Genomic DNA, 16,244 nt, shown 5'->3' on the forward strand with positions numbered 1-16,244 from the left:
AGCATCCTGTTACCACAGTACAACTAAAGAGGCAGCAGACGTGTTCAAAGATTTGTGAGCAAAAGCACAGCTTGCATATTTGCATTGAACTTCATATGCACAGTTACTACCACCTCTATATGTTCTTTTTTGCCTTCCACATTACATTTTCTGAAGCATACAGCCTTTAAGTTTCCAGACTACCCCCTTTCCCACTAATACCACAAAGGTCTTGATCTCCAGAGGTCAACAGCCTCAACCTCTGGTTTCCTTTCCTTACAGTAGCTGTTAGCTAAGCTGTGCACCACAGTCTTCTGCATGCAGCTTAGCTAATACCACTCTGTACAACTTAGCAAACACAGTGTCTTTTCTAGGGAACATTGCTTTTTGCTGTAGCACCTCTTCCTGCCCAAGAAAAGAGGACACAATGCAGCAGTACAGGCTTGCAAGAGACTTTTCTCCTTTAATCCTCAACCAGTTTGTATCCAGAAGTGAGAGGATCTCTTTAGTAAGATGCTTCCCTTAGCCACAGCTATGGAAAGCTTTGGGTGACCTTTTCCAAGGGATTCATTCCCGAAAGCCTGAGAATTAGCCCCAAGCCTCTCCTTGTTAGTCTCCTAAAACACTCACCCTCACTATTCTCCACCTCATTGTAGCGCTGGATGAACTTGCATTTCCTCTCCATGGTCTGTGCTCCCATGGGCTTTGTCAGGTCCCGAAACGTATGAGGATTGGTAAGGTTTAGAGTCTGAAAGTCACACCAACAAAGATGTGAATTTTTAGACCCCTATAATTTAGATGTTATGACTAGCTCAGTGATCTTGGAGAACAGCAAGGCCGTGTTGGAAGTTTCACCTGAACAAAATCACCACAGACTCAGCACCAGAACACTAAACTGGGATGGGAGAATGGCAACACATGCCATTGAAATGATGGCATGTACATGCTATGTACAATGAGCTTCAGAAATAAAGGACCTGGCAGGCTGCACACTGCTCACAAGGCTCTTCTGTCCAAACCTCTTGGTCAGGGGTTGCAGAAGCCTGCCTATCTGCTGAGCCAGTGCTGCCTGCCATTAATTATGTTTGTATTTAACAGATGTTCATCCACCCTTCTAAGGCAGAATGTGATTCTCAGCATGCTGATTTGAAGATACAGCTAACCCATAAAGAATCAGTACAGTTCAAAGTAACTATCTCAAATTTTGAACCCTTGGTTTAAACCCTTCTGTTTCAATAGCATCATTCAACAAGCCCATGTATAGTTGCTATGACAGAAAGTAGAGAATGTTGCATCAAACACTGACCTCAGAGTGATAGTCAGCAAGGACCCACGGAAATACAGGATACTGCATGTAATCATTGTAACTGCGGCCAGCCACCGTGTTCAGGTACATGAGGTAATCAAAGTTACTGATCTCCCTCTTCTGCCAGGGAAAGGAAATAAGCATTAAAACCTCCTAAACACACACCTGAAAACCATGCCTCAAAGGCACTCTCAGATCCCTGCTGTTCTCAGGGCAAGAACTATAAATAATCAATCCCTCAATGCAATTCAGATCAGCACAATATCTCTCACACAATAATCCATTAAATGGAATCTGTGTCTTCATTCCGGCTCTTCTTCGGCCAAGTAATTTTTATTTGTCTATAACCACCCAATGCTTATATGCTGAATTTGCATAACAGAGCACTTTTTTATAAGTGAGCCAAATGAATGCAATGTAAACATTGGAAAATCACAGACAACTGCCTGTACAGAAAAGGTTGCACAAAGTACTATATATAAACAGGAAGGTACAGATTTATTCCGTGTGTCTTGAGTCATCAAGATCAGTGGAACTGGAAAGAAAATGCATTTCTCAGGTCAGCAAAACATCTGGGAAAATGAGAATTACACTGATACAGATGTACAGATGATCTGTGAACAGTCATTCAACTAGGTGGCTCTCTCTGGTCTCAGTTTAAAATGTGCATAAAATCACATGTAATCTGCCATCAGTAGCACCATATGTTACACATCAGGAAGAGCAAAACCTCTGCAATAATCAATATAAATCCTCTGCTCCTCTTGCCAATAACCTCACCTCCAGCAGTGAGAAAACATCTTGGCCCTTAAAATACATATGTACACATACACACGTATCTATGCTCAGACAGAAACTGTTGCTGAAAATCTCTGCTTAACCATGTGCAAGATTTGGCTTACCTGCCACTTGTGGAGCATTGTCTTTTCCCCTCCTGAGCCTTTCCTGTATGAAACAAACATTGCACTGAAATAGCCTGCTTCAGAACAACAGAACAAACAAAAAAGTCAATACATCAACCTTTGTGCCCCCGGTGCCCCCTGCTTCCATCCCACAGAAACAAGAGAACACCAAGACTAGAACAATGTTCAAGTTTCATGATTGACCAAGTAATTCCAAAATCAGAGTGTCAGCAGTTTGGTTAGTGCTGCACAATAGAAATTTAATTACTGCTTTCTTTAGGAGGGAAGGCTCTGTCTGATGAACAGGGAGGGCCAGGTTTCAGACAGCTGATGATTTTTTCACTGTCATCCACTCTTCCTATGACATGCTGACTCTCCCTAAGCTACTTTATATTCTGGTCCTGAAGAAAGATTCACTTAAAGTGTGATATTTAATAAAGAAAAAAGAAGGAAGTGGGTGCTAAGGATGGATTCAGTTTGCTTTAGGAGATTGCTACAAACAGCAGCAGTGATGCCACATGGGAAACTGCAAGAATTCAGAAGCTGACTCAGAAGGTAGAGAAGATGTCTCTGTAACAGAGGTAGAGGAAAGGTAGTTACAGCAACATCCTCAGCTATTTCAAGATAATACACACTGCTAACCAGTCTGTGCTACCAGTATTATCCCACTGTAGAGCTAGAGTGCTGGTGTCAGGTATCAATAAGGCTGCCTGTTTCTCTTCTGAAGCCTTATTCTCAAAGGCTCATGCTTTTCTGAAGCATTCTTAAACTACTAGCTTGAAAAGAGAGGTGTTTCACTCTCATTACAACAGATCTTTTTGCATGAAACACTATGAAACTAATGTAGTCTTTACAAATAATTTACCATTTCAATTTTTTTTTAAGTAATGAAGTGAATATGGCTTTACCACTTTCTTTGTTCTCAAAATACATCTTTTTACTGAATCTTTACACAATAAGACAAACCATCTGAAGGCAGATTCTAAACAGGAAAATTCACCTGGAAATGTGAAACGGTCAAAGGTTCTGAGCAAAAAAAAGTAACATTTCAACTATACTGAGATAGAAAGTGTGTCACTATCTGAAGACCATGGGGTTGCTCTTCTCAATTTAAAGAGAACAAAGTGAGACAAGTGACAGCTTCTAGGCTAAAGGAATTTTTGATCTGCCAAAGAAAGCCGGGTTACTGACATGATATATGATATAGATGGTAGGGGATGCTTTTCAGTTTGAGTGTACAGCTTTAAACTAATCATGAAGTCCCAGCTCAGAGACAGGATTGCTAACTTCATTAAGTGTAAGAAAATCAGCTCAGCCATAGATTATAACCTTGCTATCACACTCTTATGCTCACACTGCATGTCCACAAAACTAATTTTAAAACAGCCTCAAAGATCTAAATAAAATACTAACATATACTATATAATAATAACACTATAATCCTTACCGTTTTATCAAATTTGCATTAGGAAATTCTTGTGAACTACCTCTCATGATTATGAATCATTATTTTGCTGCCCATTCACTCCTGGACTACTTGTGTACATAAAGGAAAACCACTACAGTTTATTCACCATACTATTTAATTTCTTGCTTAGGCACCCTCATCAGATAAACATTTGTATCTGACAGAATATTGGACAGCCTAAGTAGTAACCAATTCCATGAACAAACAAGAAACCCAGGACTGTTTCTAGCTCATGGTCTAAAGCTTTTATGTTTTATTTAGTTCTCCTAATAAGCATGAAACCTAACAATGATAGGCTACATTTATAGAAACCAGGCAACACAAAAAGGTGCAGTTTGTATTTGATACAGGAAAATAGGTTTTCCACTCTTCAACAACAAAGAAACCCAAATAGATTATATGATGATCTAATTTGTAGACCAGAAGAAAGTCTATTGGCTAGAGTTATGCTGGTTTTGCACCCACTCATAGCTCAAGAATGTAGGAATTCTATATCACAAAACACATACTGTGAGCCCTTATTCTTTATAATTCTGCCATCTTGCACTGTTTGTAGATTTCACAGATCTTTGCTGCTCTGGCCTTTTTAATGTCTCCAACAGACATATGGAACTCATATGGGATGGAATGGGATAATGATTTCTGGCATTGTTTGAAGTGTTGTTGGATTGGGATGCCTGTCACTCGGGGATCAGCTTAGGTTCTTCCCTTTCCACAAGAGCAGAAAGACTCACTAAAATTTCCCAAGTTTATTTTGAAATTATGGCTAGGTTATTAAACAAGAAACTGTGTAATATGCAAACACGTTCAATTCATCAGTCCTCCAACACTGTAAAGGGGAAGCATTATAAAATATTATACACAGGATTAACCTGGGTCAGTATGTGTGCATGTTTCACAAATATGCATAATACGTTTTGACTTGTGGGTGTCATCATCCTCCAGTGGAATTCCTGCTCAGCTTTTCACAAGCCCTAAACAGCTAATAAGGACTCACGTGGGTAAAACAATCCTCTCTCTACTGACTTTAGGAACTGCTATATATCTCAGAGACGTTGATGAAAATACATATGGCTAAATGTAGCCACTTCCCTGTAAGAGCCATACTTCTATATCTCAGGGAACCAGGCAGGAGGCTGCCTTCAAGTCTCCAGAGATCTGGAAGTCTACATTTTCCTTGTTGATTTACAGGGGCTCAGAACATGAATTGCATTACAGGCAGCTCAAGCCTATTACCCCCTCCTTGGTAATCAATCAGCATTCCTCCAGAAAAAACACCTCAGCACAGGAGACAGCACAGCAAAAGCTCAAAGTAGATCAACTTCAGCAGTCCAACCACAGTAAGTGGTTTATTTATTTATAAAAATAAATATATAATCAAAGGCTGGTTTGAAAAAGAAACAGAACAAATGCTTTATAAATGTAAAAAACTGAACTTCAAAAGGGAGTGAAATTATGTGAAGTCAAGAGAAGTACCTACATATCTGGGTATATCTAAATCTATAAGATGTTTGTAGGCCACTAGCTACAGCAGAATCTAAGCATCATTTATACTAATGATGATCATCCTTTGCCTACACTATACTTCAGTGTGTTAATCCCTCTTCCATTAACATCAGACTATGATCTCACTCATGACTGTCAGTGCTCTCCATTTGCTAGAGACTGGTGGACCTCAACCCATTTGCAGATTCTTTGCAGATGAGATAATCTCAAAAGATAAGATTTTGTTCTCCTCTGAAATTAATATTAAAATTCAAATAAACTGAATTGGGTTCTTAGATTCCATAAAGCTTCTTTCATTTTTTTCTTTTCTTCTATCCTCCAGGCTTAAGTCTGCAAAACAGTGCCAAGGCTCTCCTAAAATCACTTTTCTTAAAGAATCTTTGCAACTTCCAAAAATACTCTGAGGAAAATCCAGTTCCTGGTAAGCCATAACCTAAACCCAAGTGCTAATATAAAAAGATGAAGGAAGAAGGCAAAAGGAATTCTAGCTTTTCCTGTGAAACAATCAAGTCTCTCTCAAATTGAACTAATAGGTTCAATTATTCTAGATAAAAGGTACAGGGTCCTCCTTGTTTGACTGTACTAGTCCATCTTCTGCGTATCCTTAGTCTGGGTTCAAAGAATAAAGATATAATGAAAAATTTATAGACTCGTAGAATTATAATAAGTATAATAATTAGAATAATAAGTATAACATAGAATTATAAGCAAATGTAATATTAAAGTAGGGTTCCTTGAAGGTGGATGTCTTGAAGAGGCTACAGAGGGAGCGTCTCCTTCATTTACAGAATAGTGTTTGCACCACGTGTATTCACAGGCTTAAATCAGACACAGGGATAACATTTCCACTGAGGAAATGCTGCACCCAGGCACACTCCAGGTTGCAGAAGAAAAACATCAAGTAAATGAAATTAATATGCTGAGGAAATGGAATGCAATCTCCAGCTCTGGAATCATGCAAGCACATCAGCTTTATCAGCTTATGGACCCATTATGAGCAAAAGAGGGACGATAGCTACCACAAAAGACACCTATTTCTTTTCCACAGTTCATTTTTCTAGATACTACTATGCAGTTACTGCAATCAGCTCGAGCTTGATAGAGTCAAAGAGAGACATAGAGAAAACCTGCAGTAAATTCATGGTACAAGGGGGACTGCACTTTTGAAGAGCCTCAGATAGACGAAAATAAACTGCAGCTCATAACCTTTCTGCTGCACTCTTGAGTGAGCTTTCTCCTCTTTATTTCTGTCTATCCAATCTGGCTCCTGCTAGGGATGGTGTCACAAATGTCCCAAGTTTTGACAGACACATACAAGTTACACTGTGTTAGAGCCAAGTTGCATCAAACAACCAAGTGGACTGTTACAGGCAACATTAGAAGCTGACAAACAGGTCCAGATGCTTTTTCTTTCTGCATAGTTTGAAATATAATATTTCCAGGCATGGAAAGGCTTTTCCCTCCAGCTTGAACTTGCATGTTGGAACCAAACATTATGCAAATTATCTCCAAGGACTCAGTGTGTCTGTTGCTTAGAAACAGAAATTGCACAGGCTGAGAAAGGAAAACTGAACAGAAACTGAAGCTGGGGAAGTCCTTTTTGCTACTCGTGAACACTGACATACTCAAGCTCCTTGAAGGGCTATTTTCTGTCAAGGAATGCAATTTAGAATTTGAAAGATTGAAAGATTGTGAAAAGGAAATTGTCTTCTGCTCTTTGCACACAGTTTCATTGAAAGATTAATCCATTACTCATTACTTAAAGAAGAGTAGACAGAGGACAACTTCACAGCAACACACCATGAAGGTTCATCTGACACTACTGAAAAAACCAAGGAGCTTGTGACATCTGTGCTTCATCTTCTAGGACTTCCTAGCTGCTAGTGGTAAGAACTTACACAGGGAAAGAGGGGAGGTGTAGGGTGGGGAGGGGGAAGATCAGTGAGAAGAAGTGGGCAGTCTGGCAGATATGTTATAACGAAACAATATTTCTGTTCATACTTGGTGGGCCTTGGTTTTAAAAATGACCTTGCACTGTGTGTTAGCACAGTTGCTTTGAAATGATCTAGAAAAGCAAGAAAATTAAGGAAGGAAACTACTATCTAACTGCTCATGACAGTACTTAGCTTAAACTTTTAGCAAGAGAGTGTGTTTAAGATTGTCAGTGAATCAGTGAATGACTCTCTCTTCCACAGCAGGTTATAACCAGCAATGCAGAAATGCTAACAGGTTTCTAAGCAGAAAAATAAAAACATATGGCTTCATACAAAATCATTCACTGGTTCTAAGCTTTATATGGAAGTATTTCCATAGAACTCTTCCATGGGTGAACTGGATTGTGTTATCTCACTGCCTGCCTGCCTCCAGAGAACTGCAGGGCATGTGCAGCTCCTCTGGGCTTGGCAAGCCTGCTCTGCAATAAGCAGCCTTCCATCAGGAAAGACAGGGGAAACATTTCTCACAGACCAGTTCAAGATAGTATCAAGATGATTCTGTGCAGCTTTGAGTGCAGTGAAGTAGTAAGGAGCAACCTATGGGAGCAAAAGAACAGGCAGAACTATGGGTAAGGAGGTTCTGAAACACCTGGTGTCACAGACAGAAGGCTCATTCTGCTCCTGACACCCCTTTGCTGAGAAAGGAAGAAGAAAGCTTCAGGTAGATAAAACTGCATCATCAGGGTCCAAAACTGTGTTCTTTGGATATCAGAAATCCTAGAAGAGGCTTAAGCTACTGGTCATGGTTCCCTCTTGTCATAATAATTTCTTAGGTAGTAGGGAAACACGTGTACCTCTCCTGCTGCTATCCCAGGATATGCCTTGTGTGTAGGAGATAGAATGGGCATAATTTACACTTATAGCAAGAAAGGCTCCTGTGATTCCTGAGTTTTTGGTATCAGTAGCTACAGGACTGGTCATCTTATATAGAGATGAAGAAAATGAGACATGGCTAAATAAGTTCCATTATCTCCAGTTACAGCCCTGTAAAACACTGATATTTAGTTTACAAACATGAAGAGACAAGAGAGCTATTCAAGGTGTCTGGTGTTCCACAGTGTTTCTGCAGAACTCCAATGCTAGTCTTTATATTTGGGATTAAAAATTAACTTTTTCTAAGTTTGAGACATGACTCAACTTTTAACTGAAAAGAAATAGCACTTGGGAAGCATGAGAACCCCCTAGGGGCTCATGTTTTCCTGATCAGTGCATCTTAGATGTCTACAGTAGGACTTAAAAAAATTAATCTAAGGGAAGTAGTTAAATGTCTTTGAAATGTGGGCATTATCCAGTTTATCACACATAGATCTCTCTTCAGGAAAATTGTACTAATCTGTTTGTTTGGATTTCTCCAAAATTTGAAATGTCCAGGTTCAAACTTTGTAACAAGTTGTCAAGGCTTATTGACAGAAAAGCACCAAAACCCCAAAAGATTAAACTGTACTGTTCTTGAAAAGCCTCCAGCAATTACTGTTCTACATCAGGCTCCCCCTAGTACTCCAGGCACACAGAGCCTGGAGTGGGACATCAGCAGTGGGAAGCAGTGTTGACAGCTGCAGAACAAGACAATTTTTTTGGCTTGCTGGTTTTGGATCAATGTTTCCCCCTTGGATTTTAAATGAAAAGTAATAGAAAAAAAAAATTACTAGGAATTGAAAATTTTTTTTTCTTCTTTCTGAAGATTCCAAAGATGTTTAAAAAAGCTTTTAAAAAGAGATTATAATTTTGAATTTAGGAAAAAAATGTTCCCCTTGAAGGTTCCTTTCATTTTTTAAAAGGCATAACAAGGTTTTGTGCCGTGTTTCTGAAGACAAATGTTGTGGCAGGCTTTACTAATGTCCAGGTAGACAATGTCCACAGCTCTTCCTTCATCCACTAAGTGAGTGAATTTTGATTAAATTTTATCTTTAGAACCTCCTACCCACTGTCACTCATGGACAAAATATTTAAGCTAACATCATAAGCTGTACAGGACTTTGCTTCAGTTATCAAGCTACACTATGTGAAGAATACCACTGACATTTCCCCTGGGACACTGTAAGGTTAACTACAGCAAAGAGTAAGAGGCCTTCAAATATAATGGCAATATGGCCTCATAAGTACTGGTGAGAGATAAAAATATGGTAACGACAGACACAGATAGATTTAACTATGTTTAAGTATCTTGATATAAAGTAAAAAAGATTCAATTTGGAACATACTCTCAGGGCAAGACTGACCCCACTGTGATGCTTGCAGGATTTTTTTAAGCATCTGACTCATTAAAGGGCTCCCAGGAAGGTGGGTGGTAACTGGTGGAGAATTCCCTTGATTTTGCATTATTTTTGGCTATGACATGTAATTGAAGGAGATGAAATCCTTATCTGTAGCCTGAGCTTCCCCTTCATGTATTTGCACATGATTAATGAGTTGCCAAAAAGCCTGAAGGGTTTATAATGAAGTCTTTGTAACAGTGAAATGCATTGTAGACAAATCCATACTTTGTTCCAAACAATCATTTGTCAAAGGTGCGATTTGACTCTTCACAATTAAATACCAGAGTACCCAGACTCATCCTGGAGATTAGCCAGCTGTAACCCATGCTCCTCTCTGGGTTCTGGCTGAGAGGAACACTGTCATCTGTTTCCAGGAAATCAGTCTATTTCTTTTGTCAGTAGCTATAATTAAGTGTTGTATTTGTTGGCGTTCAATTAGAGAGATAGCTCATCAAACCTGAAACTACAGTGGACCTACTACTGGCCTCAATTCAACAAATTGAACATGAATAGGAATCAGAAGTCTGACCAGGACAACTACATGCATTTTTCAAAGGCAGGACACCTTCACAGTGGGAGTTCATCTATCCCACAGCATGGGTGGAATGACAAGGTTGGAGTATCTAGTGCCTGGCCCTGAAAGCACAGGGAACATTTACTAAGGTCTGGTGTAACATGGCATTAAGGAGCACTGACACAAATCCCCTGTTGCATTCTGCTCTGAAGGTGATATGTGAGCTGCAAGCAGCCCTTGTAAATCAGAGAGCCCACTGTATTCCTTAGGTTCTGGTTAAAACAAGATTCATTTGCTTTAAATATTTAATCTTTCAGTAGTGTCCAGAGCCCAAATCTCTCTCAGGTCTGTAAAGAAGTCAGCCCACTGATCTGGTAGAATAAGTACAATTTTGGATAGGTTTTTGAGTGCAGTCATAGAATCATAGAATGGTTTTGGTTGGAAGGGACCTTAAAGATCATCCAGCTTCAATCCCCCTGCATGGGCAGGGACACCTCCCACTGGATCAGATTGCTCAAGGTCCCATCCAACCTGGCCTTGAACACTGCCAGGGAGGGGGCAGCCACAGCTTTCTTGGGCAACCTGTTCCATCCTCAAACTAAAAAATTTCTTCCTAATGTCTAACCTAAATCTCCCCTCTTCAAGTTTTAAACCATTTCACTTTGTCCTCTCACTACACACCCATGTAAAAAGCCCTACCCCAGCTTTCTGTTAAGCTCCCTTCAGATACTAGAAGGTTGTTATAAGGTCACCTCGGAACCTCCTTTTCTCCAGGCTGAGCAACCCCAACTTCTTTAGCCTGTTTTCACAGGGGAGGTGCTCCTCTGATCATTTTAGTGGCTCAAATTTAGTGGCTCAGTCCCTAAGGACTGGATTGAGACCCACAATATGTTTTGCTCAGGTTCTCAAATACCTGAGGGATAACAACACATTTCATTCAGATTCACTACATGCCGAGCTCAAGTGAGTATAAAGGGATAAAAGACAGGAAATTTTTCTAACTTGAAACTCTAATAACAATGTAGGTGTTACAATGCAATAAAACAATATTGTAAACTACTAGAATTTCATCTACTCAAAATACTTTCAGGAAGAACTTTGAAAGTTGCAGCTCCACGGTTAAGAAATCCTGACCTTAACAAAACCAACAAGATCTCTGAAGAATCCAGCAGTTACATGTTAATTTATAACCAATTTTCTTGGTTTTAATTAGGTAGTAACAGCATCTGCTCCCAAAAAATTTACTGGAGTTCCCACACTTCATCCACGGAGCCTGGTGTGTCTGTATCTCAGTGGAGAGATGGGGAAAGAAAAAGGTCCAAAAGGGAAGAAGATCACCTTGAAAATTGCCAAAAATTCCATTCGTATATCTTTTGATGGAGGACGTCGTCTTGACTTAAGCAAGATGGGTATCACCACCTTTCCCAAGTGCATTCTGAAACTGGCTGATGTGGATGAGCTGGATTTGAGCAGAAACATGATAAAAAAGATTCCAAGCACCATTGATAAGTTCCAGAATCTGCGCTGGCTGGACCTGCATAGTAACCAGCTGGAGGACCTGCCCAAGTCAATAGGTACACTTCAGAGACTTTTCTACCTGAATGTAAGCAACAACAAGCTGACCAGCAAAGGTCTGCCAGAAGAGATAACCCTTCTCAAGAACTTGCATATTCTCAACCTTGGCTTGAACTGCCTTGACAGTATTCCCCCTAGTCTTGGAGCCCTGCAGGAACTTAGGGAGATAGGGCTCTTTGACAATGCCTTGACCACAATCCCAAACAGTCTAAATAACCTCCCCAAGCTCAAGAAATTGAATACAGATAGAAACCCTTTCCCAGTTCCAAAAAATGAAGAAGAGCAGGCCGACTCCATCAAACGCATAGAAACCCTTTACTTAGTACAAGAGAAAGACCTGTGCCGTTCCTGCCTGAAGATGTGTCAGGATAAGAAGGAGAAGCAGAACAAGTTTAGGAGCGTGACACCCAGCCCCTCAAGAAAGCCAAGTTTCCCTTTACTCATTACACCCAATTCCTCTGCAAAGGATAACCAAGAAGAATGGAGAATAAGAGGTGAACATCTCTGAAATCAACCAAGGCACTCCACAGACCATGTCCCATGAAGTCCAGCCCAGGTTAATAAAAAGCTAATCACTTTCCTCATCCCTTGTCCTGCAGTTGTGTTCCTTAAAAATCTACTCAGTTTCAGAAGAAGCAGATCTGTGTGGTCTCTGAAACAAAATCCAAATCAACTAAACCAGATGTACATTTGGGAAAGGAAGGACTACTCCCTAGCATCTGGTTCTCCAGGTTCTCCATGTCTGGGTTTGTGGGTGGGTTTGGTTTTTTTTTTCTTTTGTGTCCAGTGAAGGAATCTTAAAAAAATCTTCAAAAAGTTTTTTCCAGTAACTCTACTCCCACAACTGAGCCCCAAACACTAATCTGTTAATTTTCATAGAGCAAGACACGGTTAGGTTCCAATTCAGCAGAGGCAGCAAGCACAAATATCATGCTAAGTGCAAATATTATTCACCAAGTAGTGCAAATACAATACTTAGCAAAAGCAATACAATGCTTTTGCTATTTGCAAAAGCAAATACAATGCTAACCAACCAATGATATGGTTTGCAATAAAGGGGCCAGACTTTGCATAAGCAAATTATCTGGGGTTTTAGGTTCTATACCTGTGTGCAGTTATCTCTCTACTTGCATGACACAATAAGCATAACTACTTATACTAATTGTTTTGATTGTCTCTGAGACTCCCTCCAAGAAAGGTAGAGAAGGAGAAAGAGGTAGGGAAAAGGATTCAGGACATATCATTTAGGCAGTGACTAAGAGAAGAGTCACCCTCTTCCCATGATCCAAGAGTCAGCTGGTGAATTGATGAAATCAGGTCTGGTGTCCTCACAATACTTTTAGCTTTCTGTTCACATGTGCACCTCAGCACACATTTACTTGCTCAAATCACATTCCTAGGGCAGTGAGCTCTGTCAGCCTCCAAACAGCAATATACAGGTACAAGCAATAAGCAGATTATAAGGGCAGTCAAGCATGATGTGAGAAGAGCTGATGGCTGTGACCCTAGTCACATGGTTACAGCAAACATTTAAGTATATTTAAATGAAGAATTAAGTGCCACGGGCAAAATACTCAGTTGTTCAGTAACAGCCCATTACAATTTTTCCAAATGACTATAGCAGAACCATTAGAACAGAGCAACCATTATAGCAGAGAGTAATCAGAACTCCTGTATATTATACCTATGGTCTAAGTGCAAAAACTGGTATGGAGTTTCCCAAAAATACTGCTACCTTAACATTATATGATGTATCAAAGTAGTAATATCTTTTTTCCATGCTTCATCTGTGTAATTATTAATAGTATGTCTGGGGAAATAGCTCAGTTTGGCCCACCTCCCAGTCTCAGATAGGGCAAGAATAGCTGGGATGCTGTGGAAGATGGCCATTACTCCCTAGATGGGGAAGAAGCTCCTTGAGCTACTCTTGAATTCTTCTCAGAAGTGGCTACAACATTCAAACAAGGGAAGAGTAAACTCAGCAAGCCATCCATCCTTTAGTCGCTTTACTTGGTAGAGAAACATGCACACAGGAGTAATTTTCTCTGATTTTCTACTTAAGCACAACTTTGCTGGAATCATTACTCAGGCAGTGTCACTATCTTATGTCTATTGTCTTTTAGTTCATGCTGAAAGAAGCAAGACTCTGAATGAGCAAGTTATCTGGGATGTTGGGTGCTATACCTGTGTGCAGTGATCTTTAATTTGCATCACACAATCAGCATCACTGTAACATGCCAAAACATCTATCACTGCCCTAACCATGCAATAAAGAGACCATTATGCAGAAACATGATGGATTAGCTCTAACCTCACCTTACAGTCTCTTTCCCTCACTAACCATCTTTGTAGAGTTTATCAATAGAGTCATATTAAGGGGGTAATAATTATTAATCAACTATACACAGTCAGCTACTAAAACATTCTTCATGTCTTCATATTATGTCTGTTCTACATTAGAATGCTTTTTGGAATTCTGAGGACACATTTGAATTTTCAAAAAAGGGAACACAAACAGGTAAGTTCCTAGATTATTTTTTTCAAGGTGCAATTTATTTACACAATTGAACATTTCCCATGGTTTACCTTATATTCAGGGACGCTTCTGTTATCCCCTTTGACTTCAAAGAAGGTTGGAAAGAGCAAAATCTGCAGGAGATATGAAAGGAGATATACAATTATTCAAATGATTATCTGTCTACATATGTATATAATCTGTGTCATGTCCTCCCAGTAACTTTATTCCTGAAGGGTGCCACCACATTTAACTGAGACTTTAACCCTGGACAAAGCTGCAAGACAGCAAGGCAGAAGTACACATTTCATGTTAAGAAGTTGACTAGGGGCAAATTAAAAGCAGTTTCTTTCCCAAATAAGCCCTTGAATTGCTATAGGAGTGTATGGACCTGTGATCAGGTGGTTTAAGGTGTTATTAAATAAAATGAAAGAATGAGAACTCAGACATTTATCTAGCAAAAAATGACTTTTTTCAGTCATTCCTATTTGCTTTCATTGGAGGTTTATGATGTCACACTTATTAAAACCTTGAAATACAAAGGGTTAGTAACCTTCAACTGAGGGGCAATACAGGCAGCTGAGGATCAAAACTTTATCGTGATCTGCCTCTGCAAGATTTCATGAAGAGATGTTAGACCTGGAAGATAGCAAAGGTAAGGGCTGAATAAAGCAGCTAGGTCTGGGGTAGAACCTTGTGATTCTAAGTAGCTGCACTATGCATCCAGTTTAGACAGGAAAAACAGGTAAAATTTGCATCAACTTTTTAAGCAATACTCCATTAGAAACTGTGTAGTGATTTCAGGAGCTAAAGAAATTGTGATTGTTTATAAATTAACAGCACTGTTAATTAGTTACAGTTAATTACTCAGTCCAGTAAGCAGAATTTATCATAGAAAGTACTATGTATTGAAGTATTTTTCCTGTGCAAAGGACAGTGAAAATAAACCTGACATTCAAAGGAAGCATGACCAGCTGGCTGAGGGAAGTAATTCTCCTCTACTCTGCTCCCCCACTGCGTTATCACAGCTATGATTGCAGTTTCCTGGGATGCAGGGAAATACAACACAGGACTAGGTGCTAGGAAAGTCCTCCACATACATTACTTCCCTTGATAAATCAAAGGATATAAAATGTTCTGAAGAATTCACAGATCAGTAAAGGAAAATTTCTGAGCTTTGCTGAACTGTAATCCATCAAATACCAAGGGGCCATAATTAAAGGAAAAGACCCTGGGACAGCACAAGAAAGACAGATGCAAGGATAAACAGAGGTGATAGACCAGGTGTGTCACCTGGGTGTTCACATCTTATTATGAAGTGGTGGTTACCTCTTAAATATCTTATTTCGGTCACTGTCATGGAAGACAAGAAATCTGGAGTAACCATTTTTGAAGAATACTTCCAGGGCGATCTCCTGGAAAGATAAATCATTTACAGTCTGAAGACCTGCACAGCAAAACCTTGTGCTTCAAAGTGTCTGTAATGGCCTGTCCAATTCTTCAGGGCTTTATAAAAAAAAAGCATCAAGTGTGAAGAATCGTAGCAAAAATATGAATAATTTTCTCTGTTTTTCCAGCAGTAGGAATGGTCATGCTTCTCTGAAGCAAAACCAGACTTTGGATACTGGTTCCATCACCCACCTCCCCTTGCTGTTTCTAAAGCATTTTTGTCATGAAATCTCAGTATGATCAACAAGACACTTGTATCATTATCTTCTAATTAGGTGAGAAAGTTAACATGAAGATGGGATGCTAAAAGAGAGTTTAATTTAGAAAGAAGCCATACATCTTTCCAAATTAATAGTGAGCTCAACAGAAAAAACAAGGAAATTTCTCCTGACTAGATGTAGCAGAGGAAGAGAAGATGATGATGTTCCTCACTAAAGTTTTGAAATAGTTAAAGCTGAAAACTTCAGCCCCTTTTTTTCCTCAATGTCTCCACATATTGGAGACCTAACCACTGAGATAACCTGAAGCAATTCTCACTTACTAAAATTGTCCATTTTTCATATGTATGTAAATCTAAAATAAACCAGGGCTGAGTCATGGATGAGTGCCTTACTACATGACATAAGAAAATTTTCATCCCCTTTTTCTCCAACTTTTGAATTTTATGAATGTTTTCTTAATTATCTGTTGAATATCAACCTTCCAGAAAGGGATTAAAAATAATAAAATGGCTTCAAACCACCATATTTTTGTCAAATGAAATCTGTGTACTCTTTAGTAC

At 39.4% G+C, this 16,244-nt stretch overlaps 2 protein-coding genes across 3 annotated transcripts in view; one reads left to right on the plus strand and one right to left on the minus strand.

Moving 5' to 3' along the window:
* The window catches only part of WDFY4 (WDFY family member 4), a 133,828-nt gene that overhangs the window by 29,017 nt on the left and 88,567 nt on the right, over nt 1-16,244 (minus strand). For both annotated transcript variants that reach the window (XM_071748783.1, XM_071748782.1), the window contains exons 47-51: nt 15,344-15,429; nt 14,086-14,148; nt 2,188-2,230; nt 1,286-1,405; nt 610-727 (exon numbers count right to left, since the gene is read on the minus strand). In XM_071748783.1, the coding sequence (XP_071604884.1) occupies nt 610-727; nt 1,286-1,405; nt 2,188-2,230; nt 14,086-14,148; nt 15,344-15,429 (430 nt within the window). The remainder of the gene's footprint in view (nt 1-609; nt 728-1,285; nt 1,406-2,187; nt 2,231-14,085; nt 14,149-15,343; nt 15,430-16,244) is intronic.
* On the plus strand, nt 6,687-12,083 carry LRRC18 (leucine rich repeat containing 18). Its single transcript, XM_071748785.1, has 2 exons — nt 6,687-7,047; nt 11,138-12,083. Exon 2 carries the CDS (start codon nt 11,225-11,227, stop codon nt 12,005-12,007), a length of 783 nt encoding a protein of 260 aa, XP_071604886.1. The 5' UTR covers nt 6,687-7,047; nt 11,138-11,224; the 3' UTR covers nt 12,008-12,083.

Source organism: Heliangelus exortis, chromosome 7 (genome assembly GCF_036169615.1).
Source record: "Heliangelus exortis chromosome 7, bHelExo1.hap1, whole genome shotgun sequence".
In the NCBI taxonomy this organism is placed as follows: Eukaryota; Metazoa; Chordata; class Aves; order Apodiformes; family Trochilidae; genus Heliangelus; species Heliangelus exortis.